This window comes from Peromyscus californicus, unplaced genomic scaffold (genome assembly GCF_007827085.1).
Source record: "Peromyscus californicus insignis strain IS unplaced genomic scaffold, ASM782708v3 Scaffold_2__1_contigs__length_46816999, whole genome shotgun sequence".
In the NCBI taxonomy this organism is placed as follows: domain Eukaryota; kingdom Metazoa; phylum Chordata; class Mammalia; order Rodentia; family Cricetidae; genus Peromyscus; species Peromyscus californicus.
In genome coordinates this window covers 20,055,201-20,083,117 of record NW_026294540.1, presented here as the reverse complement: position 1 = coordinate 20,083,117, position 27,917 = coordinate 20,055,201, and the positions used below count along the sequence as shown (strand labels likewise).

The 27,917-nt window shown below is 45.2% G+C and overlaps 1 protein-coding gene and 1 non-coding gene across 8 annotated transcripts; both read left to right on the top strand.

The window, feature by feature from the left end:
- Nucleotides 1–69: 69 nt before the first annotated feature.
- Psph (phosphoserine phosphatase) lies at nucleotides 70–25,789 on the top strand. Of its 7 annotated transcripts, none has more exons than XM_052755544.1 (8): nucleotides 70–360; nucleotides 9,024–9,250; nucleotides 13,475–13,607; nucleotides 18,197–18,355; nucleotides 19,659–19,793; nucleotides 20,880–21,025; nucleotides 24,537–24,685; nucleotides 25,446–25,789. In XM_052755544.1, the coding sequence occupies exons 4-8, from the start codon at nucleotides 18,216–18,218 to the stop codon at nucleotides 25,551–25,553; spliced, it is 678 nt and encodes a 225-aa protein (XP_052611504.1). In that variant the 5' UTR covers nucleotides 70–360; nucleotides 9,024–9,250; nucleotides 13,475–13,607; nucleotides 18,197–18,215; the 3' UTR covers nucleotides 25,554–25,789. The 7 variants fall into 7 exon arrangements, with proteins under 7 accessions (XP_052611504.1, XP_052611510.1, XP_052611508.1 ...); XM_052755547.1 differs by lacking the exon at nucleotides 70–360 and adding an exon at nucleotides 368–565; XM_052755546.1 differs by lacking the exon at nucleotides 70–360 and adding an exon at nucleotides 6,556–8,922.
- On the top strand, nucleotides 21,443–21,518 carry Trnaa-agc (transfer RNA alanine (anticodon AGC)). The gene has a single exon. It is a non-coding gene; the product is annotated as a tRNA-Ala (tRNA).
- Nucleotides 25,790–27,917: the final 2,128 nt, after the last annotated feature.

Here is a 27,917-nt window from a genome sequence, read left to right as displayed (position 1 = left end):
CCGCTGGTGCCCTCTGATTGGCTCAATCGGACGCTAGTCTCTCGAGGCTCCGCCCACCACGCCCAGTTGCGGCGTCATTGCGCATCCGAGAAACTTGTTCTCTGGCAATCGACACTCGGAGTGTTAAGGTTCCGTCGTGGTCGCAGCACATTGTTGCTGATCCGCGACTTAGGGACTGAAGCGTGGCGGTTGCGCAGCCTGCTGTGCAGGAAAGTCCTACAGGTTGTGTCCTCGAGGGATGCTTCGGCCTCAGCACTCGTCTGGGCGTGACAGGAAGCAGAGGCATCGGCTTCGCTTTGCGGGATGTCTGTAGCTACTGGACAATGGGTTCCGGGGATGGGCCCCTCACCCTCTCGCGAGGTTTCCCAGATTCGGGTTTTCTTCCTTGTTTTATCCATAAATGTGGGAACACAGAAAACGGACGCTTCCCCAGTACCCTGGTGGCTTAGAACCGGGGAAGAAAAGTCTAATGCTAGGTAGAAATTCCTAGATGGCTTTAGGAGCGACGAGATTGGTGCGATGGGCGTTGAGGAGACTCCAGAGTCAGTCCATTCTTAGGGCCCAGGTCAGTGAGGTAGATTTTGAAGACTCAGGGGTCTGTTGGTTGGTTGGTTGATTTTTGGTTTTTAGAGATAGGGTTTTTTTCCTGTGTAGCCTTGGCTGTCCTGGAACTCGCTCTGTAGACCCGGCTGACCTCGAATTACTCGTTGCAGTCCTGCTTCAATCTGCAAAGTGGTGTGAACTACTATGCCTGCTAGAAACTCAAACTTAGTTGGACAGTGATGCCCAGCCTTTGAAAGGACTCCTTTAACTTAAAAAAAAATAATAATTTATTTAGCTTTATTTATGTGCTTTGGTGTGAAGGTACCAGATCCCCTGGAACTGGAGTTAAATAGTTGTGAGCTGCCACGTGGGTGCTGGGAATGGACCTACGTCCTCTGGAAAAACAGCCAGTGCTCTTAAACGCTGAGCCATCTCTCCAGCCCCCCTTTAGGTTTTTTTTTTTTTTTTTTTAATAATGTTATGTGTGTGGGTGTTTTCCCTGCCTGTATGTCTTAGCACTTAAGTATAGATACATGCTCAATTTTTAAGCTGTTACCTGAATTTATAAACATGCATCTCAATAGGAATCACTTCTCCACACAGATGACAATTCATAATACCATTGGATATATTATACTGGTCTATTCTGGAGGTGTTTTGATTGAAATAAATTATCATTCTCACCATCTGTCTGATACTTACTGCAAGAATGAAACAATCCCAGCACTAGGCAGGCAGGCAGATCAATTTTGAGTTCAAAGCAAACCTGATCTACATAGCAAGGTCCAGGCCAGCCATGGCTACATAGTGAGACCCTGTCTCAAAAAAGAACAAATCGGGGTGGTGATGGTGCATACTTTTAATCCCAGGACTTGAGAGGCAGAGGCAGGTGGATCTCAGTGAGTTTGAGTTCCAGGAGAGCCAGGGCTATACAGAGAACTCCTGTCACAACCCCCCACTCCCCACCCCACCCCGCAAAAAAGGAAAGAAAGAACTATAATTGATTTGAAATATGAGGAGTGTAGCTCAGTGGTTGAGCACTGGCCTAGCAGGTGCAGAGGCCCTGGATGTGATCACAGCGCAGAAAATTAAAGAAGGAAAGATAGAACTAACCACTCATCTGGCGGAGCTTTAGTTATTCCCAAACCTCGGCTATTCTGGCTGCAGTAATTATGCTGGTGTGATGTTTTTAAGTGGGTCTGTAGATTTCAAAAATCACAAAAATCGTGTATATGATGAGTGGCACGTGGAAAACTCACGTTGACTTATATCAACCACTTGGCGAACATGCAGATTCATTGTAATTGTTGGTAAAAATGATGCAAAGGGCGACTCTGAAGTCACGTGTCTGCTTACAAGGCAGAGAAAGGGAAAGGCAGATGTTGGAGTGAGTTGGAAAATTAAAGACTGCCCAGGAAAACTCAGCGCTGACACTGGTAATACTTAATATAATATTCTTTAAAATGTTGGGGAAGAAATATTGGAGGTTTCTTTTCTTTCTTTTTTTTTTTGCTTGTGGCTTGTTTTATTTGTGAGACAAGGTCTCACTATGCAGATAAGGCTGGCCTTGAACTCCTGATCCTACCTACCTCTTTATTTTTATGGGTATTTTGCCTGCATGTGTATCTGCACACCAAAAGAGGAAATCAGATCCCCTTGTGGCTGCTGGGAGTCGAACCCAGGACCTCCAGAAGAGCAACCACTGCTCTTAGCCACTGAGCCATCTCTCCAGCCACATGTATTGGCCTCTTAAGTGCCGGTATTACGGACTTGCACCACCACACCTGGTTCACATATGGTAGGCTAGTGCTTTTTCTCTGAACTATATCCCCAGCAATTGCGTTGTTCTCACAATGAGTATCACACAGCATCACCCCATCTGGCTGAGTTTTGGGGTTTTGTTTGTTTTTTAACATAATTCATTGAATGACTGCATCACAATTTATTTCACCAACCTCCCATTGGGCCAAATTTATTCTGCTATTTTGTTACTAAAAATCTCTATGACATCTCACATACATGCTAGGATATCTGTAAGATGCATTTAAGATTGTCACATGCTTTGGCCTACTCCCACAACGGCGTTTAGTAACACTTCTGGTTTCCAGTCTTTTAAAAAGAGTTTTGTTGTTGTTTAAGACAGAGTCTCAAAAAAGTTTTATTACACTTATTTGCACGTGCGCACACAGGTGCGCACAGTGTGCGTGTATACATGTATATGTATAGGCGTTTGCACCATTCATCTGTGCCAGAGTATATGTACAGAGGTCAGAAGGACAACTTTTTGTTTGTTTGTTTGTTTGTTTTTGTTTTTGGAGACAGGGTTTCTCTGTAGCTTTGGTGCCTGTCCTAGAACTCACTTTGTAGACCAGGCTGGCCTGGAACTCACAGAGATCTGCCTGTCTCTGCCTCCCAAGTGCTGGGATTAAAGGCACTCACCACCACCGCCCTATGATAGAACAACTTTTAAGGATTGGTTCTCAGCTGGTTGCTGGTGGTGCATGCCTTTAATCCCAGCACTAGGGAGGCAGAAGCAGATGGTATCTCTGTGAGTTCGAGGCCAGCCTGGGCTAGTGAGTTCCAGAAAAAGCTCCTAAGCCACACCGAAAAACTCTGTCTCAAAAAACAAAACAAACTGGAAAAAAGGAGTTGGTTCTCTCTTTAATTAGTTTTTTGTTTTGTTTTAAAACATAAATTAATTAACAGGTTCTCCTGTAGCTCAGGCTGGCCTCAAACTTAGTATGAACTCAGGGTGACTTTGAACTGATTCTTCTGCCTCAGTTTCCAGAGTGCTGTAAGTGTACTATTGTACCACCATACCTAGTCTGGTTCTGAGACAGGCTTTCTATGTAGCCCAAGATGACCTGAAACTTGTTGTGTAGCCTAGGCTGGCCTCAAACTGGCAATCCTCACACCCCATAGTCTAGATTGCTGGGATTAACAGACCTGTGCCACTCCCCTTGGCTTGATCTTGGTAGTTTTGAATATCCTGTGTGGTAGAATATTATTTTAAGATGTGTTACATTTGCTAATGCTGTGGAACATGTGTTTAATGATGCAAAGATATGTTGCATTCTTTTATGTTGCATTTGTTTTACTCTGTGAAGCTGTGTTGCTTTGCGTGTGTAAAACACCTGATGGTCTAATAAAGAGCTGAACATCCAATAGTGAGGCAGGAGAAAGGATAGGAGGGGCTGGCAGGTGGAGTGAATAAATAGAAGGAGAAATCTGGGAGGAAAAGAAGAAAGAGCAAGAGAACAAGGCGAGGAGGTCATCAGGGACCAGCCACCCAGCCACCCAGCCAGCCATGGAGTAAGAGTGAAAGTAAGATTTACAGAAGTAAGAGAAAAGTAAAAACCCAAAGGCAAAAGGTAGACGGGGATAATAAAAGTTAAAAAAGCTGGCTAGCAACAAGCCAAGCTAAGGCTGAGCATTTACAATTTAAGAGTAACCCTCCGTGTGTGTGTGTGTGTGTGTGTGTGTGTGTGTGTGTGTGTGTGTGTGTGTGTGTATTTGGAAGCTGGCTGGTGGGATCCCCCAAAAGAGCCAAAAAAGCAAAAACAACAATATAGCAATCGTTTTATAGACTTATTTTGTGTAGTTTGCTGTTTCCTGATGCCTAAATTCATTTCTGGCGAGAAATACTACAGAAATGATGTGTCCTGGTGGTGGCTTAAAAAGAGGCGCGTGATTCCAGTTTATCTCATTGTTGGTGCTGTTAACTTTGACCATTTATTCGAAAGTTGCCAGATTACTATAAAGTCATAACTTTTCTCTTTGGGGCTACAGGACAGCTGGCTCAGCAGTTAAGAGCACTTGCCACTGGCTCTTCTAGAAGACCTGAGTTTGATTCCCAGCACCCACACATCAGGCAGCTCACAACTCTCTGTAACTCCAGCTGCAGGGAAATCTGACACCTCCGGCCTGCACTCGTGGGCACATACCTACGTGCAGATACACGTAGATAACTAGAAAATAATAGAAACAAACCTTTAAAACTAGCTTTACTCTCTATTCAGTCAGCATCTCGTGAGGAATTCTATAAATATTCTCTTTTTCACCATGCCACACACTACTTTTAGCATCTGTCAATGGTTTTATTGTTGTTACTGCTTGTTTATTTGATTTTGGTCTTTCAAGATAGGATCTCTCCGTGTAGTCCTGGCTGTCCTGGAACTCACTCTGTAGACCAGGCTGGCCTCGAACTCACAGAGATCCGCCTGCCTCTGCCTCCAGAGTGCTGGGATTCAAGGCCACCTCCCAGCGTTGTTGCTGTTTTTTTATGACACTTATTTGTGTATTTTTGTGTGTTTGTTTGTTGTCTATTGAGACAGTCTCACTATGTCTCACTGTGTAGTCCTGTTTGGCTTCCAACTCAAAAATATTGCCTGCCTCTATTTCCCAAGTGTTGGGATTAAAGGTGTGAGCCTCTACACCTGGCTTCCTGACATATTAACATTTTGTCTTTCAGTTTTGTTTGTCTGTGTAGGTGAGTGCAGGTGCCTGACGAGCCCTGGCATATCAGGTCCCCCTGGAACTGAAGTGACAGGCAGTTGTGAGTTGCCTGATGTGGGTGCAGGGAATTAAACTCAATACATGCTCTTCACCTCTGAGCCGTCTCTCCAGCCCCTGACTCATTTTTTACATGTGTCTACTCTGGCTGAACATCAACACTGCCATCTTGTGCCCAAACATTGTACAGGTGTGAGATGAGGTGGCCAAAAGGACCATGAACAGCTGATAGATTTTATTTAAATACCTGAAATTTATGTCGTGACTATGTAAAGTAGGAATAATAATAGCGCACATAAACTCTTGTAGTCATTTGTATTTATAGTAGTTAAGCTTTCCTTTTCAAATACAAATTTCCATTGCTACCTATACTTAAACACATATGTTTAGTGTTTAACATCTAGCATATTTTATTATACTTCTGTTAAAGTTACTACCATATATGCCGGGCGGTGGTGGCGCACACTTTTAATCCCAGCACTCGGGAGGCAGAGGCAGGTGGATCTCTGTGAGTTCGAGGCCAGCCTGGTCTACAAAGTTCCAGGACAGGCTCCCAAGCTACACAGAGAAACCCTGTCTTGAAAAACAAACAAACAATAACAACAACAACAAAAGCTACTCCTAAAAACATATGTGTTATTGACTAGATTGTTATTTCAAAACTCTTAATTCACCTATTTCATCTGGTCTTGGGGATTACTTAGGCAAGCACTCTACTTCATCAAAATCATCTCTGAGGCTGGCTAGATGGCTCAGCTGGTAAAGGCATTTGCCATAAACCTAATGGCATGAATTTGATCCCCAGGACGCTCATAGTGGAAGGAGAAGCCTGACACCATAAAGTCGTCGCTGAGTTCCACATGCACACTGTGGAACTTACCCCACAGTAATTAAATCAACGTGATTTAGAAGAATCCCATCTTCAGTGGGCATAGGGAAACTACGTTTGCCCTGCTTTACAGCCATTTTTCAACTAGTGAATTCTGGGAATAGTGAACTTCAAAGTCATGTCCAATCAAAGAGCCTGGGGGCTTTTGTTACTGGATGTGTGGCTGCCCACAAAGATTCCAACTGTGGTTTGACTCAAGGTCAGGGAGTCAGAGATTATGTTGCTCTCCAAGGCTGCATAGTAGGGTGCAAAGGCATGATTACCAGATGTCTTACAACTTCAAGGCCTAATCACAAGATGCTTTGCTGTGGGGAGTGGTTTCCAGGTGTTTTGAAGGGTCTATGCTTCGTTGTATGTTGTTGATCTTGAAAGGGAGAGGTCTTTTGCCTCTCCCCTTGCTAGTGTATAAAAAGCCCATTAGAAATAAACTCAAGGCTGCTGGGTATTGACCCAGGGCCCTCTTGAAGCTATCCCGTGTCTCTGTCTTTCTCTCCATTTATGTCTATATTTGTCTATATTTCCTATTTTACATTTCTCAAATCCCCATGGCCCCCCCACTCCCCCCCCCCACCCCCCCGTCAAGGGTCCCTGGCATGGTTTGAATTGTATAATTTTTTTTGTTTGTTTCTTTTGAGACAGAGTCTCACTACATAGCTGTAGGTTAGCCTGGAACTCACAATGTGGACCTGGCTGGCCTCAAACGAACTCCCAGAGATTCATTCACTTGCCTCTGCCTCCCTCTTGAGTGCTGGGATTAAAGACTTGTACCACCTTCCTGCAGTGTATATTTTGAGAGTTTCTCTGGCTAAGGGCATGGTTGGTTGTGGCTAGAGGCCTGCCTTAGCCTTGGCATTCTCTCAGATTGGAGAAGCAGATGGTCACCACTAGAGGTTTCAAGTTGTCTTTTGTTGGACTTCATTGCCTAATTGCAGCCAGCTTCCTGTAATGTAAATATTTGGAAACAACATTCCTTACTGGTTATGTTACAGTAATAGCTGGACAAGTGACATCTGGAAGGGGCAGGCAGGACAGAACAAAGCTGGACCTGGTGATTCGGGCCTGTCATTCCAGCCATCAAGAGACTGAGGCAGAAGGATCACAAGTTCAAGGACTGACAGGACTATAGAGTCAGTTGAAGGCCAACGTGGGCAGTTTAGACTCATTTTCAAAGTATGAATGAGAAAGAGGGCTAACTAGGGCTATAAATGCTGACTAGAACATTTGACTAATATGTGTAAAACCCTAGGTTCACCGGGTGGCGTTGGCACACGCCTTTGATCCCAGTACTCGGGAGGCAGAGCCAGGTGGATCTCTGTGAGTTCGAGGCCAGCCTGGTCTACAGAGTGAGATCCAGGACAGGCACCAAAACTACACAGAGAAACCCTGTCTCGAAAAACGAAAAACAAACAAACGAACAATTCCAAGTACACACACACACACACACACACACACACACAAACACACACAATCCCAAGAAACAAAACCCTCAAACCAACCAAATAGATAAAACAAACAGGTATACATACAGGTTAACAAGTTGGCTCAGTGGTTAAAGTACTTGCCATGCAAGCCCAAAATTGGGAGTTTAGATTCATGGAGCTCCCATAAATGTGGAGTGGGAATAGAGTCCTGTCTGAAATTCCAGCACTGGGAAGGCAGAAATGTGATCCTCCAAGTAGACTGACCAGGAAGAATAGTTTTTCATTTTATTTTATTTTATGTGTGAGTGCTATGCATGTATACCTGCATGCCAGAAGAGGGCATCAGATCCTATTGGGAACCACCATGTGGGTGCTGGGAATTGATCTCAGGACCCCTGGAAGAGCAGCCGATGCTCTCAACCGATGAACCGTCTCTCCAGCCCCTGGTAGAATAGTTCTATGCATGGACTCTTGAGTTCACTGGAGAGATCCTACCTTAGGCAGAAAGCAATTGAGGAAGACACCTGCTACCATCCTTGGGTCTCCATGTGCACACACAAGCACACATCACACACGAGAAAACATGCAAACACACCACACAAGTATACACATGAGGGAAAAACTGCCAAGATTAAGAAAAGCTAGGGGCTTGAGAGATGGCTCAGTGGTTAAGAGCAGTGGCTGCTCTTCCAGAGGACCTGGGTTTGATTCCCAGCACCCATATGGTGGCTCACAACTTCCTTTAACTCCAGCTTCAGAGGATCAGATGTCCCCTTCTGGCCTCAGTAAGTACCCCAAAGTGCCAGACTTACATGCAGACGAAACGTCCATACATACTAAATAAATAAAAATTTTAAAATAAAAGAGGATTGTTTTTATTCATGAGTATGTATGTGCCTGCATGTGCGCTGGTACCCTCGGAGGCCAGCAGGCATTGGATCTCCTGGAACTGGAGCTACAGGTGGTTGTGAGCCCCTGATGGAGGCGCTGGGCCCCAGACCTGGGTCGTCTGCAGTAGCAGTAAATACCATTAACTTCTGGGCCTTTCTCCAGCCCAGCAAAGATTTGTGGCTTTTTTTTTTTTTCACTTTAAGTGTGAACAAAGTGTTTTTATTTTTAGACAGGGTCTCTCCTATTGTTCAGGCTTGTCTCAAATTCATTATGTAGTCAGGACGACTTTGAACTTCTGATCCTCCTGTCTCCACCTCTTGAGTGCTGAAGTTACAGGCTTGTACCAACTGTGGGGTTTATGTGGTGCTGGGGATGGAACCCAATTCTTGCACGCCAGGCAAACACTGCCAACTGAGTTACTTTGCCTGCGACTCTGTGTAGATTTTGTAATTCTCCTGGCTCCTGCCTTTCTGCAGGGACAGCGTAGGAAACGCGGGATTTCAGAAAGGGCTCACAAGGGGCTTCGTGTATTGTGAAAGCAGTGCAGAGGTCCCTCGCTCCTCTCGATTGCAAGGACCCTGCCTTGGGGCACTGCTTCTGAAAGTCGGGGAGCTCTTTCCGGCCACCTCAGCAAACTAGAGATCACTGAGAGCTCACGGAGGCTCGGTAGGCGCAGAGCCCCTAGGAAGGGAAGGGGTGGGGGGCGGGACCGGGAAGCCCCTCCCCTGGGGGCTGGACCAAGGCGGCCTTCCAACCGGGTTTTGCAGAGCTGAGATCTGCCATCTCCAGTTGGAAACGCACATGCGAAAACTGTTCTGAAGCCACCGGACGCATCAGCAGATCCCAGACCAGCCTTGGGTGAGGGCTGTGATCTCCTGCACGGGTCACCTCCCTTAGGACGTAGCGCTCGCACGTCAGGCAGCTCCAGACCCCGCTGCTACCGGAAAGTTACAGGCACAGGAACCGTGAAGAGCAGCGCGGCCCAGGAACCGCGGTGAGTTCCCCGCCCGCGCCAGTCTTGACCTGTGCCCGGCTCTCTGATGCACCGGTCCTCGCTTTCCCACAGCTGTGGCCTCTCTGATTCTTCGCTGGATAGGTAGATTATCTCTTGGGACTCCAAGGCTTTCCTTTCGCTAGTTCATATTTTAGAGAACTTCACTTTTTTCATTCTCCAAGACAAACAGCATGAATGAATGATGCAATCTGGCCCAGGAGAATCATTTGTAGAAGATATGGAAATTCTCCAAACGGGGAACTGAAGTGTCTTGACTTTGCCATAGTTTCCATTAGAAATAGAATTTGAAATAAACACACACACACACACTCTCTCTCTCTCTCTCTCTCTCTAAACATATACAGTTATAAAGGAATAGCTTTAATTTGGGTGTTAAATCTTTCATTCATTAAATTTGCTCATTCTCTCTCTCTCTCTCTCTCTCTCTCTCTCTCTCTCTCTCTCTCTCTCTCTCTCTCTCTCTCTCTCTCTCTCTCTCTCTCTCTCTCTTCAGAGGCCAAAGGTGTCAGATCCCCAGGAACTGGAGTTACAGAAGGTTGTGAATCGACCTCTGTGACCCATGTGGGTGCTGGAAACCAAACTTCTATTTTCTGCAGGAACAGCAAGCACTCTTGACCATTGAGCAATCTCTCCAGCGCCGGTTTTATTTTCTATAGACGAGTCTTGGATATTATAGATACACTCGTGTGTGTGTGTGTGTGTGTGTGTGTGTGTGTGTGTGTGTGTGTTAGCACAGGCTGGCCTTGAACTCCTGATCCTCATGCTTCCATTTCCCAGTGCCTAAAGCTTATCTGTTGGTGAATATTTGGGCAATCACCCACAAATAAACGGTGAAAATGTTTTTCTCCCATCAACCTTTCTTTTTGTAGATATATCTCTCTAAGAGCAGAGCTGCTGGGGTTTGTAAATCTGTCTTCAACCTACAAGAAATTTGTTTAATGCGGGGGGGGGGCGGTGGTGGCACACAGCTTTAATCCCAGCACTCGGGAGGCAGAGCCAGGTGGATCTCTGTGAGTTCGAGGCCAGCCTGGTCTACAGAGCAAGTTCCAGGACAGGCTCCAAAGCTACACAGAGAAACCCTGTCTCTAAAAACAAAACAAACAAAAAACAAAAAAACAAAAAGAAAGAAATTTGCTTAAATCTCCCCCCCCCCCCCAGCGGTATATGAGAGTTCTCAGTACTTTTATCTTCACAGAAACTTTACTCATTCTTTTTACAAGTTTATTTACATAACTTCCTTTTTGAATGGTGTAGTTAAATTTTTGTTTTGTTTTGTTTTTATTTATTTATTTATTTATTTTTTGAGACAGAGTGTCTACAGCCCAGCTGGCCTGAAACTTGAAAATTCTTTATGTAACCCAGGCTAGTGTGAACATGCAGTGATCCTCCTGCCTTACTTCCAAAGTGCTGGGATAATGGCCAGCACCAGCACCTTCAGGCCTGGCTTTCGGCTCTATTTCTTAACTGTTCTTTTTCTTTGGAGATTTAGCACCTTCTTCTACTAAACTTATATTCCCAGTGTGTGTGTGTGTGTGTGTGTGTGTGTGTAGGCCAGAGGACAAATCTGGGAACGTGGGTGTTACTTCTCAGGTGTGTCCATTTTCTTTTCTTTTTTTTTGTTTTTTGAGACAGGGTTTCTCTGTGTAGCTTTGGAGCCTGTCCTGGAACCCTCAAACTCACAGAGATCCGCCTGCCTCTGCCTCCCGAGTGCTGGGATTAAAGGCGTGCACCACCACCACCGCCCGGGCTTTTTTTTTTTTTCTAAGCCAGGGTTGCTCACTGTCCTGGAGCTTGCCAATTAAGCCTGACCGGCTGAGCTCAGCAATCTGCCTTTCTCCTTATTGTCAGCCTGTGCATTATGCTTGGCTTTTTAAAAAAAATGTTTATTGAGTGTGTGTGTGTGTGTGTGTGTGTGTGTGTGTGTGTGTGTGTACCTGAGTGCATGCTGGATCTAACTTTCGTGAGTGTTTGTTGTGTGAGTGTGGGGGTCAGAAGACAACTTTTTGGAATCAGTTCGCCTTTTTCTAGGCTATTCTGGTTTCTGGGAATTGGACTCAGGTCATCAGGTTGCCTGGCAAGGACTTTTACCCACCAAACCATTTGACCAGCCCCTGGCATTTTTAAAAACACTGTTCTAGTGATTGAACTTAGGTTAGACTGACTGTGTGAGTCATTTCCCCAGCCCCCACCTCCTTGATTCTTTTTTTTTTTTTGAGACAGACTCTTGCTATGTAGTAGAGCCTGTCTTTAAATTTAACACCCCTGTGCCTTATTCTCCTGAGAGCTGAGATTATGGTCATGTACCAAGATGTCCAGCTATTTTTTTTTTAAGAATTTATTTATTTATTATGTATACAGGATTCTGCCTGCATGTATCCCTGCAGGCCAGAAGAGGGCGCCAGATCTCAATACAGGTGGTTGTGAGCCACCATGTGGTTGCTGGGAATTGAACTCAGGACCTCTGGAAAAGCAGCCAGTGCTCTTAACCGCTGAGCCATCTCTCCAGCCCGTCCAGCTGTTTTTTTTTTTTTTTTTTTAAAGACTTATTTATTTTATATTTGTGAAATATTTTGCCTGTATGTATGTCTGTGCACCATGTGTGTGCCTGGTGCCCCCCAGAGGTCGGAGGAGTGCAAGGGCATCAGATCCCTTGGAACAGGAACTGGCGTTGCAGATGATTATAATATGACATGTGGGTGCTGGGATGCGAACCCGGGTCCTCTGCAAGAGCAGCAAGTGTTCTTAACTGCTGAGCCATCGCTGCAGCCTCTGTTTGCGTTTTAACGCTTACTATTATTGTTGTCGTTTCTTCTACTTGGGTTTTTTTTTTTTTTTTTTTTTTTTTTTTTTTTTTTTTTGGTTTTTCGAGACAGGGTTTCTCTGTGTAGCTTTGCGCCTTTCCTGGGACTCACTTGGTAGCCCAGGCTGGCCTCGAACTCACAGAGATCCGCCTGGCTCTGCCTCCCGAGTGCTGGGATTAAAGGCGTGCGCCACCACCGCCCGGCTTTTTTTTTTTTTTTTTTTTAAAAGAACTTTTTGTGGTGCTGAGGATGGAACTTGGTGCGCGTTAGGTAGCCACTTTACCACTGAGCACTTCTCTAGTGCTAACGGTGAATATCACAGCTCACAGTTGGTAGCTTTGCTCCCTCGATGCTAGCACCAGAATTCCTTTACCGTATTTATTATTACTGCGAGTATCGGTACGGACACGCATGCGCCATGGCGTACCTGTGGAGGTCAGAGGACGGCTCAGGAGCCAGTTCCCCTCCTTCACCAAGGGTTCCAGGGCTTGAGCGAGCGAGGGCCATCAGAGTTTCAAGGTGAGCACCTACCGAGCCATCTTGCCAGTTCCGGAATCATTTTCTGACTTCTCCGTTACTCTTGACTTTGTTTCCCTGACTTGTAATTCATTAGTTGATTAATTAAATTGTTTCGTGAGCACAGGTCCAGGGTACTTGACTGCTGAGCCACACCTACAGTTCTAGCTCCTGGTCATTGATTTCTTTTCTTTTTTGAGTTTTGGAGACAGGATTAAAACTCAGAGTGATCCTCCTGCCTCAGGGTTCCTTAGCCCCTCTAATGTTGAAATTACAGGCGCGAGGCACCACACACATGGGTCTTATTTGGAAGACAGCAGGGACTGTTGAATCTAGCCCATGCTCAGGTCTCTCCACTCTGATTTGCATATTGTCTCCCAGCAGGCCCTCTTTGTACTCTGTCCATCAGGTACGTTAACTTCCCGGAAGTGGAAGCCACAGACCAGGCTGTGTAGCTACTTCTCTGCTCTGCTCCAGCATCTCCCAGGGGAAGCAGTTTTAGGAAACTTTGGTTTGAACCGTTGTTGGAACAATCTTACTAAGAGGTCAATCAGTCTTCCTTCCCCACACACCCCTGAAAATTTTCTTTGTGACTGGGTCTCATAATCCAGGCTTGCCTTGAACCGCTAACACCCTGTGTAGCCTAAGATAACCTTGAACTTCTGATCCTTTGGATGGATTCTGCCCCTTGAGTGCTGGGATTACAGGTGTAGGTCATCAACCCTGGTTTATGCACTGCGGAGGGTAGAACCCCAGGCTTGCTACCTTCCAGGTAAGCGCTTTACCAACTGTCCCACAATCCCCAGCCCCGCTACCTCCTTTGCCACAAGTCTGTTCCTGGTTGTTCATTTTCTCTCTCTCTCTCTCTCTTTTTTTTTTTTTTTAGACTCTTGCAAAAAACCCACAGTTATTTCTTACAACAACAACAACTCTAATCTGAGGTTTACGGTGCATTTTTAACCAACAAAGTAAGGGGAAGAGAAAGACATTGTCATCCAGGAATCCAGCTCTGGAGAATCGTGAGTACCTGACATCTCCATGCATTTGGTCGTTAGTTTTGCCAATGAGCTAACCTCCTCTAGCGGAAAGTAGCCAGCTGTTGGTTTGAGGGTGTGGCTTAGTGGGTAGAGCGCATGCTTATCATGCTCAAAGCCCTGGGTTCCACTGTACAAAGTAGGTGCAGTGTTCATGCCTGGCATCTCAGCACTCTGGAGGTGGGAATGGGACGATCAGGAGGTCAAGGTTATCCTTGGCTGAGTAGCAGGTTTGACGCCAGGCTAGGTAGGATACAGGAGACCTGTCTTTAAAAAGGAGGAGGAGGGGAGGAGGAGGAAAAGAAGAAAAAAACATTGTCTGCCATAACATGACATATGCCTGCCACTCTGGTTACAAGAAGTTTATCTGTTTCTTTGTTTTTTTTTTAATTAAATTTTTGTTATATGTGTATGGGTGTTTTCCCCCACATGCATATCTGTGTACCACTTGCAAGGCTGATACCTGAGGAGGTCAGAAGAGGGTAGCAGATCCTCCGGAACTGGAGGTGTAGTTGGTTATGAGCCACCCTATAGGTACTTGCTAGGGTCAAAATCAAGTTCCCTGGAAGAGCAGCCAGTGCTCTTAACCGGTGAACTGTCTCTCCAGCCCCTAAAAAATGCTTTTCTTTTTCTTTATTTTATTTTTTTGTGGCAAGGACTCATTTTGTATCCCAGGTTGGTCTGTAATTCACAGTAACCTCCTACCACAGCCTCCTGAGTCGTGACATACACATCATGCCCAGCTTGAACAGCTAGCTTTCTTTCTTAAAAGAATTCATTTATTTTGCCTTTGTGGTGGCGCACACCTTTGATCCCAGCATTTGGAAGGCAGAGGCAGGAGGATCTCTGTGAGTCTGAGGCCAGCCTGGTCCATGTGGTGAGCTCCGGGACATGTGTAGAGAGATCATGTCTCAAAAAAACCAGAAGAAAAAGAAAGGAATTTCTTGTGTATGAGTGTTTTGCCTGCCTGGATGTATGTGCACAACCTGCATTCAGTGTCCACTGGAGTCAGAAGATGGCAGTGAATCCCCAGGAACTTAGAGTTACGGATAGTTGTAAATCACCGAGCAGATTCTGGGAACTAAACCCAGGCTCTCTGCAAGAGCAACAAGTGCTCTTGAGTGCGGAACCATTTCCCTAGCTCCCTTTTCTTTTTCAAATTTACCATTACATTTTTTTTTTTTTATTTATTTTATTATGTATATAGTGTCCTGCCTGCATGTATGCCTGCAGGCCAGAAGAGGGCACCAGATCTCATTACAGATGGTTGTGAGCCACCATATGGTTGCTGGGAATTGAACTCAGGACCTCTGGAAGAGCAGCCAGTGCTCTTAACCTCTGAGCCATCTCTCCAGCCCCTTACCATTACATTTTTAAAATACGTGTGTGTGTGTATTTCTAACCACTGAGACATCTACCCAACCCTGTTTTTTTTTTCCTTTTTAAAAACATTTTTATTTATCTATTTTTTTTTACATTTAATTTCTTGCTTACTAATTTGTTTATTGTACATGTTGATTCCTGCACAGGTGCCCTGGTACTTGTGAAGTCAGAGCACAATATTCGAGACTCAGTTCTCTTCCTCTACTATGTGGGCCCTGGGGACAGAACTTAGGTCATCAGGCTTGGCAGCAGACTCCTGTAGCTACACTGAGCCGTTTCATTCACCCAGATTAACTGTTTCTTTAATCATAAAATGTAAGTGGCCAGGTATAGAATCATCCGCCTGTAATCTTAGCACTTTAGCTAAGGCATGAAGGTCTTGTGTTTGGCATAGCCTAGGCTACATGAGGAGTTCCATACCAGCCTGGGCTACCTGACAAACCCTTCTGCAATGAAAAACAAACAAACAAAAAAACAAAACAAAACAACAACAACAAAAAAACCCAATAAAAACAAAAGAAAAAGAAAGAAAAAAAATATGCTGGCCTAACACTTTTCCCCCCCTCCAGAGAGGGTCTCTGATTTGACCTGGATCTAGAAGTTTCCCAGAACCTGTTTTGCTGTCCAGGGGTCCTGAATAGCTTTGCCCTTAGGATGTTTCACCCACTTCCAGAGCCTAGTAAACTTGATTCTCTCCAATGTGTTTAACCTCTGTGGCCATTTTATTTATTTGTTTATTTATTTTCATAATGCAAAATGTACTTATTCCAACACTGAAAGTCCTCATGGTCTTTAACAATTTCAACACTGGGGACTGGAGAGATGGCTCAGCAAGCTAAGTGTTGTTGCTCTTCCAGAGGACTTGAGTCTGGCTTCTAGTACCCATGGTAGGCACCTTAGACCACCTGTAACTCCATCTCCAGAGGATCTGATGTCCTCATCTGTGTGGCCACTTTAAAAATGTATCTGTTTTTATTTGATGTATGTGTACCACACATGTACTAGTCAGAAGAAAGCACTGGATCCCCTGGGCCTGGAGTTACAGGCGATTGGAGAGCTGCCGTGTGGGTGCTGGGAGCTGGGCTGGTCCTCTGTACAAGCAGCAAATGCTCTTAACCACTGAGCCACCTCTCCAGCCTCCCTGTGCTGACCTTAACTGTCCTTTCTTTTGAGGCAATCCTTCCTGCTAATCCTTCTGTTTCCACCCTTCCTGTGCTGGGAAGATAGACAGTCCCACCACACCTGCTTTTATCTATTTTTAACGCAGCTTAGGAGATAAGAGGTGTGTATCATAACATAAGAGCTAACGTAATCTTAGGTGCCTCTTGCAAGATACTAGATGGAAAAGCATCGATCTGTTTGAGCAAGGAAAAAAAATTTTTTTTTTTTCCCTCTTACCCCAATTCCGGCCTCCTAAATCCAGCCGTGAAGGAAAAACCCTTTTTTTCATTTTGGGGCTCCGGGGAAGAACGGCTTGTCAGCACAATTTTTAAAGAAATACAGTCAGGTGGACGCACTGCCAAGCTGAAGTCCCAGCCTGCACCACGGAAGGCCGTAAGGGGGCCTGGGCCTGTGTTTGAACACAGACCTTTCTTCCGGCAGTCTCTCCACGCCTCATCTGTGGGCTTCCTCCCTTCCCCCAAAAGCCAGATGTGAAGGTTCCAGAGTCCATTCCCAGCAGTGATTTTTCTTTCTCTCTGTGAAAGTCTAATGTGCACAATTTACTTTGAAGCAGCTGAACTTAGTGTTCCCCTATAGCCAAGGTTTTTTTTTTTTTTTTTAAGACTAGTCTCACAATGTAGCACCAGCCTAGCTTTGCACTCATGATCCTCCTGCCTCAGCCTCCTTAGTGCTGGGAACACAGATGGGCATCACCACCCATACCCACTTATTTATTTATTTAGAGGTTGGATCTCTAGCCCAGGCGTGCCTTGACCTTAGGACCCCAACTCAGTTTAGACCCAAGGATGACCTTTAACCTCTGACCCTCCTCCCCCCATCTCCCCTCCCTAGTGCTGAGATTGCAAGCGCGCGCACACACACACACACACACACACACACACACACACACACACACACACCACCACCACGCCCAGCATCTCTGAAAGACCGTGAGCCTCTTAAGGACATTGTTTTGTTTACCTTCAGGTCCCACGTCAGGTGCCTGACCCGGATTTGTCTTTTTGGCTGGTTTTGAGCCTCTGGGTGCCTGTCAGTTACTCTCAGCCACGATCTCATTTTAGCTCTTATGTAATTTGCCTTCCTGCCTAGCTTTCCCTCAACCTGTGCCTCACCGTCCCGCCCAGTTGAATCGCATGATACATTTATGAAACAAGCTTTATGTCTTTTCTTAAGAAACTGTTGTTGTGTGTGAGTGGGGATGCATGTGTATAGCACAGTGTGAGCATGGAGGTCAGAGGTCAACTTTCATGACTCCTCTCTTCTACCATGTGGCTTCCAGGGTTGAGGTTTGGCAGCAGGCATCTTTACCTATTGAACCGTCTCCCTACTGCCATTTTTATTTGAAACAGGGTCTCATGTAGTGCAGATTGGCCTCAAACTTGCTATGTAGCTAAGGATGAACTTTAACTCTCTCTCTTACTCTCTATCTTTTGGTTTTTTGAGACAGGGTTTCTTTCTCTGGCTGTCCTGGAACTCTGTAGACTAGATTGGCCTCAAATTCACAGAAATCTGCCTGCCTCTGCCTCCTAAGTGCTGAGATTAAAGGCATGTGCCCCCACCACCCCGCAACTCTCTCTTTTTTAAAAATTATTATTGCTATTTTTATTTAACTGTGTACGTGTGTGTGTGTGTGTGTGTGTGTGTGTGTGTGTGTGTGTGTGTGTGTGCGCGTGCCAGAGAGGGTGATGGATCTCCTGGAGCTGGAGTTACAGGCAGCTGTGAGCTGCCTGATGAGGGTGCTGGGAATTGAACTTGGGTCCTTTGAAATTGCAGCCAGCACTCTTTACCACTGATCCATCTCTTCAGTCCTAACTCTTGATCCTCCTGCTTCCACCTCCTCAGAGCTGGGATCACAGGCAGACATCACTACACCTGACTTCGGTGGTGCTGGGGGGCTGAAACTCAGGGCTTCATGAGTGCTGGACCAACACCCTACTACTGAGCCCCATCCCTAGCCCCTTCTGATTGTATCTGACATCTTTAAGCACATTCCTCTTTTTCTCCTCCAGGAGGAAAATTCTTCCCAGGATGGTCTCCCACTCAGAGCTCAGGGAACTTGTCTGTTCAGCAGACGCAGTGTGCTTTGACGTCGACAGCACCGTCATCCGAGAAGAAGGGATTGACGAGCTGGCCAAATTCTGTGGTGTGGAGGCTGCCGTGTCTGAAATGTATGCGCTGTCTTTATTCCCTTTATGAGATGGTAAAGATGTCACCATGTTTGAAAAAAAAAAAAAATGACCTTCTGGGCATAGTAGTGCACGCCTTTTATCCCAGCACTCGAGAGGTAGAGGCAGGCAGATCTCTGTGAGTTTGAGGCCAGCCTGGTCTACAGAGTGAGTACCAGGACAGCCAGGGCTACACAAGAGAAACCCTGTCTCAAAAAAACAAAAACAAAAACAACCCCCCCCCCCCCCGAAACAAAACAACAACAACAACAACAACAAAAAACCCCCAAAGATAAACAAACAAAAACACCAACAAAAAAAAAAAAGACTGGATGAAAGGCCAGGGTCTCGGTTCCTAGGTTTGGTTTCTGGTCCAGTGCTAAGACAAAGCACTAGATATTTCCTCCGGTTGCCTGGAGCTGAATGTGGTATCATGCCATCTTTATTTATCCATCTGCAAATATTCCAGCAAAAACAAAGTCTGCAGATGAGACGCATTCTTAGACAGGCTGGGAAAATGATTAATCCAAGAAGATAATCCGGAGCTCTAAACATTCAGTTCCTCCTGTCACGGTTGAGAGTGCAGCCTTCTGCCTCGGTGGAGAGAGATCCCAGGCCGGGATCTTCTGTCCCTTCCCTCTCCCCTTCCCATTCTGCGGCAGCGACACTGTCCTGAGCTATGGCTGTCACCTGCTCAGCTGCATTTGACCCAGGAGCTTTCAGCCTTCGGTTTCTGGGTGTGTGTTTGTTTGTTTGTTTTGGTTTTTCTATTTTTTTTGTTTCTATTTTTTTTTTTCCAGAGCTGAGGACCCAACCCAGGGCCTTGCACTTGCTAGGCAAGCGCTCTACCACTGAGCTAAATCCCCAACCCTTGTTTTGGTTTTTTAAGACACGGTTTCTCTGTGTAGTCCTGGCTGTCCTGGAACTCACTCTGTAGACCAGGCTAGCCTCAATCTCACTGAGATCCCCCTGCCTCTGCCTTCCATGGGCTGGGTTTAAAGGCGTGCGCTACCACCTCCCGGCAGCCTTTGGTTTTGTTCTGGGTTTATGGCTTGCAGGCAAGGTGCCTGTGTGTGGGGTGTGTGGGTTTCTGACCCGTTGGTGGATGCATAGTACATAGTGTCAGAGTCTCAGTGTGATTCCCAAGCAGCCTTTCCGTACACAGCCTGCAGCATGTCTGTTGGAGAGTTGGTCTCGTGGCACTAACCTTCTTCCTGATGGTTATCATGAAGTCCTGGCATAGGAAGGCATGTTGACCTCAAGAACAGCTATGCCAACAGGCCTGATCATTGAGTCTTCCTCCTAGGACACGGAGAGCCATGGGAGGAGCATTGCCTTTCAAAGACGCGCTCACTGAACGCCTGGCATTGATCCAGCCCTCCAGGGAGCAGGTGCAAAGGCTCCTAGCTGAGCACCCTCCACACCTGACCCCTGGCATAAGGTAAGTACAGCCTGGACCCTTGGCACACTGCCTTCCTATCGGCTTGGGGATTTGTGACACTCTTTGCTCCTGGGAGGATCTGTTGCTGTGCAGCTCCCTTCTGCACGGCTCTCTTGGTACCTATAGCTGCTCTCCTCTTACTCTCTGGTCTCGCTCAGGTCTGTCCTCATGCTTCCACAAGGCTCTCTAGGAGTTCTTTATCTTAGCATCGGTGCGAGCATGGTTTGCTCAGCATGGTTTCCCAAAGCAGAAAAGCTCCACCCATTAATTTCTAAGTACATCTGAAAAAAACACATATAATGCTGGGAATGGTGGTGCATGTTTTTTAATTCTAGTATTCGGGGACCTAAGGCTGGAGGTTCATGAGTTCAAGGCCAACCTGGGCTACATAGTGAGACCTTGCCTTAGAACACACACACACACACACACACACACACACACACACACACACTCACAAGCCGGGTATGTGTGTAGCATACCCTTGTCTATCCTAGCACATAGGAGGTTGGGGCAGGTGGTCAGAAGTTCAAAGTCATCCCCAGACACATGGGATCCTATATCAAAATCAGCCAGCAAAACAGACAAACACAAAAGCCACAACCAGGTGTTGGTTCATGGCTGAGGCAGGATTGCTGTTGTGAGTTCAAAGCCAGTCTGGCTACATAGCAAGAGTTTGTTTCAAAAACAACCACAAACAACCAACCAAAGAACAACGAGAAAGGCAAAAATGACAACAACCTCACCACAGACGAGCGCAAAAGTGGACGGAGGAATAAAAATGTAGTCGATGGTGAAAGTGCGGACCCTGAGCAGAGAGACCTGGCTTCAGAACAGCCGCTGTGACCGGACAGAAGATCAATAAAGTTTTATTTAAACACATAAAACCCAGATGAACAATATCTCACTACCACCACTGACCCACCTCAGGAAAAAAAAAAAAACAAAAAGGAAAAGCATACAAAATGTTAAGCCCTTATAGATGGACCTCCAGCATTGGACCTAAGAGGAAATTTTTTAAAAAAGCACCTTTTTCATGTTTCCTTTTTGTATTAATTGATGTTTTGTGTCTTGTGTTTATTTTTGTAGGGAGCTGGTAAGTCGCCTACAGGAGCGAAATGTTCAGGTGTTCCTCATATCTGGTGGCTTTAGGAGTATCGTGGAGCATGTGGCTGCAAAGCTCAATATTCCAACAACTAATGTATTTGCCAATAGGCTGAAATTCTACTTTAATGGTAAGATTTTTTTAACCATTTTTTAACCACCATAGCTAATGGTAAGATTTTGATGGTAGTATATTCCCTTTCTTATCTGTTCCGTTATTTAATATTCTAGATAGCGTCTGTTGGAATGTAACTTAAATGGCTCTGAGGTTAAGAGTTACATGAATTATTCTTTTAAAAACATTTTTTTATGGCAGCTGGAGAGGTGGCTTATGGGTTGAGAGCACTGGCCACTCTTCCAGAGGACCTGGGTTCAATTCCTAGCATACACATTGGACAACCCACAGCTACGTAAGTCCAGTTCCAGGTATCCAACTCCCTCTTCTGGCCTCTGAAGGCACCAGACATTCATGTAGCACACAAACAAGCATACAGGCCAAACAGCCACACACATAAATAAAAATAAATAAATCTTTAAAAAAATTTTGGGCTTGGGGATTTAGCTCAGTGGTAGAGCACTTGCCTAGCAAGCACAAGGCCCTGGGTTCGATCCTCAGCTCAAACAAACAAAAAAAACATTTTTTTATGGCTGGGCAGTGGCACACGCTTTTAATCCCAGCACTCGGGAGGCAGAGCCAGGAGGATCTCTGTGAGTTCCAGGCCAGCCTGATCTACAGAGTGAGATCCAGGAAAGGCACCAAAACTACACAGAGAAACCTTGTCTTGAAAAAACAAATTGTGTGTGTGTATGTGTGCGTGCGTGCGTGCGTCCTTGGAGGCCAGAAGAGTGTATCAGATCTCCTGCAGCCAGAGTTACAGGCTGTGTAACAGAGCACAGGTTGTGAGACACCTGACTCGGATACTGAGAATTGAACTCGGGTCCTCTGCAAGATCTATTTGCACTCTGGACTGCTGAGCCGTCTCTCCAGCCCCATTTGAATGGCTCTTTTGACTGATACCCTCTGCACTTTGGTGTTCTTGGCTCTGCAAAACAGGCTGAGGATGTCATCTGTCCTGGCTTGACTTTGCATATTCATATGCTCGCCCGTCTACATATAAACTAAAATGTTAGCCTGCTGGCTTATTTTGTGATGTTACAGTTGAGGGTTTGTTCGTTTGTTTGTTTTGCTGTATCTGGAGCAATTTAAACCCAGGAAGGAGTTTGGTTAATGAGTTGCTGCATTACCATTGTTCTTGGGACACCTGGGGTCACAGCTACATTTACATAGTCCCAAGAGGGCTCCAGATATGCTAGACTCTTGAGGTGCTGAGGCAGGAGTATTTCAAGTTTGAGTCTAATTTGGGCTACAGAACAAAAACTTGTCTCTAAAGACTGAAAACAGGATGAGATGTGGCTCAGTGGTTAAGAGTACAGGCAGTTCACTTGGAGGATCCGAGTTTATTCCCAGTACCGTATTGGTTGGCAGCTCACTGTGGTCTGGATTCCACACAGCTGCACCCACATGTACATCCCCCACAAATGCATCATAATTAATAATAATAACAACAAAATAAACAGCAAACAGAGCGCTCTTGGGCTGGGCTCGGTCCTTTGGTTCAGTGTTTGTGCAGCCTGCCTAAAGTACCGGGTTGGCACTTAAACCGGGCAGGTTGGTTCCCACCTATACTCCAGGTGGAAGCAGGAAGATCAGGAGTTCAGGGTCATCTTAGGACACACAGTAAATTCTAGGATAGCCTGGGCTGTATGAAACCCTGTTTCAAAAACCAAAGAGCTCTCTAGTTTTGTCATGGGGTAGGTGGTAGTCTTAAAACCAAGTGAGGGCCAGAGAGATGGCTCAGCAGGTAAAGGTGCTTGCCAAAGAAGCCTGACTTGAATTCAATTCCTGGAACCCACATAAAGTTGGAAGGAGAGAACCGACTCCACAGAGTTGTCTGTTGACCTCCATGTGGGTGCCGTAGCTTGCACGTCCCCACCCCACTGATTTAGAAAGGTATCGAGATAGCCGGGCAGTGGTGGCTCACGACTTTCATCCCAGGAGGCAGAGGCAGGTGAATCTTTGAGACCAGCCTGGTCTATAGAGCAAGTTCCAGAACAGCCAGGGCTACACAGAAAGTCTGTCTTGGAAAAAAAAAAAAAAGTATGACACTGGGGAAGGGAATTGTGGCAGGGACAGGTCCGTGGAAAGAAGGAACAGAGGCACTCTAGGATGAATTCTAGCTTTCTGTGGCCACAGGATAGTCAACTTCTGATGAACTGACTCCTATAGCTTAGCCAAGGGCTCTTTTATTATTATGCAATTTTACACCCTTTAGCAAGTCAATTTCCATATACCAAAACTTCTTATCTGAAGATCCAAAGAGACAAATGCCAAAGCAGTTCCTAGCCATGGGACATCTCAGTTTGCTGAGTCCTCTTGTAACCAAATTTTGCATCAGCTTTGAACTGTTAGGAAACTCTCTGGATAAGAGAGTTTCAAACAGGAGGTACCGGACACAAAAGGTAGCAGTCACAAAAGGCAGATCAGTCCAGGTACTAACACTCGGGAATTAAACCAGCTGCAGAATTCTTCATGAACTCCCATAACAGGGAATGCCTATGTAATCCTAGCACTTAGAAAGCAGAGGCAGGGGATTAGGAATTAAAGGTCATTTTTGGCTACTTAGACTCCATCTTAAAAAATAAAAACAAGGCTGGGCGGTAGTGGCGCACGCCTTTGATCCCAGGCAGAGATGGCTGGATCTCTGTGAGTTCGAGGTCAGCCTGGTCTACAGCGTGAGATCCAGGACAGGCACCAAAACTACACAGAGAAACCCTGTCTCGAAAAACATAAACAAACAAACCAAACTAAGCCAACAAACAAAACAAAACAAACAAACAAACAAACAAAAAACAATTCAGTGACCAGGCCTGGGGACTCCTTCTTAACATTTGGGAGGCTGAGGAGGAAGTATTGCTTCAAGTTCTAGACCAGCCTGAGCCACAGAGTGACACTCATCTCAAACACACCACACCAGTCCCATGCCCCACTAATGAGTGTGTTCATTTCTGCAATAATAGAAATAAATTCAGAGTTGGGGATGGGATTCAGTGCGTAGAGCACTTGCCTAATGTGTAGGAAGCCCCGAGTTCCATCCCCAGTCCTGCATACACCAGGCGTGGGGAGCGCACGCACACCTGTAATCACAGTGCTCCAGATGTGGAAGCCGGAGAATCAGACATTCAAGGTCATCCTAGGATTCATAGCAAATTCAAGGAAAGCCTGCTCTACATGAGATCCTATCTTTTAAAAAAAAAAAGTAAGAATAAATTGGTTATTTCCTTTAGGTAATGTTAATATATTAATGTGATAAATTAATGTATTGCTATATTATGGTGCTCTGATATCTTAACAAAGTTTAAAATTCCTACATTGGAAGCTTAGAAGATGCAGGTAATTCAACTCAAGGTAACCCACCAGCGCCACCTCCTCAGGAATATGGGTCAGGTCCCTTGCTGTGTGACCATACCCAGGGCTGTTTTAGACTTCATGCTGATAGTTAAGTTCGGGTATCATCAGTATAAACAAGCTGGCCGGAGCCAGATGCTTCTGTGAACCTCGGATTTTCTCTCTGTCCTCTTAAGGGGAATATGCAGGTTTCGATGAGATGCAGCCAACAGCGGAATCTGGTGGGAAAGGAAAGGTCATTGGATTTTTAAAGGAAAAATTTCACTTTAAGAAAATAATCATGATTGGAGATGGAGCTACGGACATGGAAGCCTGCCCTCCTGCTGTACGTATCCAAGGATGCTGGGGGGTTTTGTTGTTGTTGTTGTTGTTGTTTTCCAGGTGGTAATTCTGTTTCCTAGGTCTGGCTGAAAACCATAGGAAGTTAACCACAGAACTTACACAAGAACAGCTAAATATCATAAGAACACAAAACCACTAAAAGACATTCAACCAGGAACACGTGTGATAAGTGTCTGAGTTACTATTCTATTGCTGTGAAGAGACACCATGACCAAGGCAACTTAAAAAAACCCCAAAAAACATTTCACCGGGCTTGCTTAGAGTTTCAGAGGGTTAGCCCGTCATCATGTAGGGGAGCGTGGTGGCAGGCAGGCAGGCATGGTGCCGGAGCAGTAGCTGGGAGCTCACCTCTTATCAGCAAGTTGGAAGCAGAGAGTGAGACTGGGCATATATACATATATACGTATATATAGCAATATGCACACACACACACACACACAGATATACATGTTTTTTTAAGTACATAGGCAATTTTTCCCTTAGAAGTATTTTATAGGGCACTGGAGAGATGGCTCAGAGCACTGGCTGCTCTTCCAGAGGTCCTGAGTTCAATTCCCAGCAACCACATGGTGGCTCACAGCCATCTGTAATGAGATCTGGTGCCCTCTTCTGGCCTGCAGGCCAAACGCTCTGCACATAATACATAAATAAGTCTTTAAAAATTATTTTATATGTATTTGGATGTATGTTTCTGGGTGTGCCATTTTCAACGACATTAATCCCCTTCTCCCTTTCCCTCCTAGGATGCCTTCATTGGATTTGGGGGAAATGTGATCAGGCAGCAAGTGAAGAACAACGCCAAGTGGTACATCACCGACTTCGTTGAGCTGTTGGGAGAACTGGAAGAATGATCTCAGCTTGTCGCTCACTCAGAACAACTCCAGCTTCTCCAAGCTACAACAGCGAGGCCCCTGGTGCAGTCCAGGGGGTAGCTAGCCTTTTCTACTGTAGTCCCAATATTAATATGACTACTAATTACCTGGAGAGTTTTATATTCTGAATCTTTTGTGAATATTTCTACCTATATTTTACCTGGAGCTTTCTGAGGTGCATAGTAAATTAAATGCTTTTACTCTTGGGACATGGATTCAGTAGCCTTAAGTGAATATTGGGTTTCTCTTGGTATAAAAAGAATGTTTGTATATCAAAACAGGCCTGTTTAATTTTCCTTTTTCCTTTTTTTTGTTTATTTGTTTCTTTTGAGACAAGGTTTCTTTGTGTAGCTCCGGCTGTCCTGGAACTCACTCTGTAGACCAGGCTGGCCTCAAACTCAGAGATCCACCTACCTCTGCCTCCAGAGTGCTGGGATTAAAGGTGTATATCACCACAACCAGCTGATTTGTTCCGTTTTCAATTCTGCCTCTTAGGAATTCTTTGTCTAGTGTTTCAGTGACTGTGAGTATGGAAGTTCCCAGCACCCACAACCAGTGGTTTATAACTCTCTGTAACTCCAGTTCCTCGGGGATCTGATGCCTCTGGCCTCCTCAGGCACATGCATTCATGTGCACATACCCACATGCAGAAACACACATACACACAATGGAAAATAATAAAAAACAAACATTTTAAAAAGGAACGATGGAGCTTGAATAAAAATACTGGCTTTAAAAAAAGTTGCTCCTGGGTCAGAAGTGGTAGCTCCTGTCTCTAATCCCAGCACTCAGGAGGCAGAGGCAGGGGGATGATTGCCACATTTGGGGCCAACTTGGTGCCTCGGTTCTATACCCAGAGTCACAAAACAAAACCTGTCTATACCCTGTCTCAAAAGACAAAACAAAGGAAAATAAAAAAAAACACATTTATTTTTGTTAGTTGCGTCGAAGTTACACATACGGTTTACAAATCATGAAGGGAGGGGAACATTTTCCTAATATTAGCACAGTTACATATTGAGACTGCAGAATTTACCCCTGATGCGTCAGAATTAACTTCACTATTTATTCAGTTACAAGATACAATCAGGAAAAGGAGTCATCCTTTATATGTAACTCACATCCGATCCCATACTGGTCTGCCAGGCCCTCCAGCACAAGGCAATGATGAGATTGATAAATTATTGATAGGAAATGTGCTGGAGGCCTCAGCATTTCATAAAAAACATGTCAATAGTAAAGGTTTAAAAAAGGATTTTTCCATAACCTGGCAACAAGCCAAGGAAATAGTAAAGAAAAGTCCTACTTGTTCCTTCTACAATCAGACGCCATTACCAGCAGGATGTAACCCAAAGGGTACTCAGAGGAATGAAATCTAGCAGATGGACGTGTTTCAGTTTGCCGAATTTGGAAAATTGAAATATGTACACCATACTATCGATACTTATTCAGGATTTCAATGGGCAACTGCTTTGAGTTCTGTAAAAGCTGATTCTGTAATCACTCATTTGCTAGAAGTTATGGCCATCATGGGCATACCTGCACAAATCAAAACTGACAATGTTCCAGCATATGTCTCTGTTAAAATGAAACATTTTCTTGCTTATTACAATATAAAGCATATTACAGGTATACCACATAATCCTACAGGCCAAGCAGTTATAGAAAGATCAAACAGAACTCTAAAGGATATGCTAAATAAACAGAAAGGGGTAACAAAAAACCCCAGAGAGATGGGCTCACTGGGTAAAAGTCCTTGCTGCAAAAGCCTGGCCATGCGAGTTCAATTCCTGGAACTCAGAGGAGACAACTCTCTCAAAAATTGTCTTCTAACCTCTACATGTGTGCTGTGGCATGTGTGCACCTGGCGCCCAAACCACACATGCACATGTGCTTGCGTGCACGTGCACACGCACACACACACATATGCACGCATGCACACGCACATGTGCACACACAGAGTTCTTTTTCACAGATGTCTTGGGAAGAAAGACCTGCAGGTTCATGTTTGAGGCACTATCAAGGGTGGGGAAGTTCAGAAAATGCTTTAAAGGATGAGATTGTTTACCCTCCTTGCCTAAATTCTGTCCGAGGGGAAGGGTGTGGGTTAGGAAGACACATGTAGTATTGACTATTAGGTCATTAAGTAGGAAAGGCATATAGATTTTTTTGGGTTTTATTGTGTGTGTTTTATTTTTGAGTAGTGCTAGGGATGGAGCCTAGGGGTTTGCACATTTGAGGTAAGTACTCTTTCTACCCTGGGCTTTTAATGTTATTTATTTATTTATTTATTTATTTATTTCCAGAGCTGAGGATCGAACCCAGGGCCTTGTGCTTGCTAGG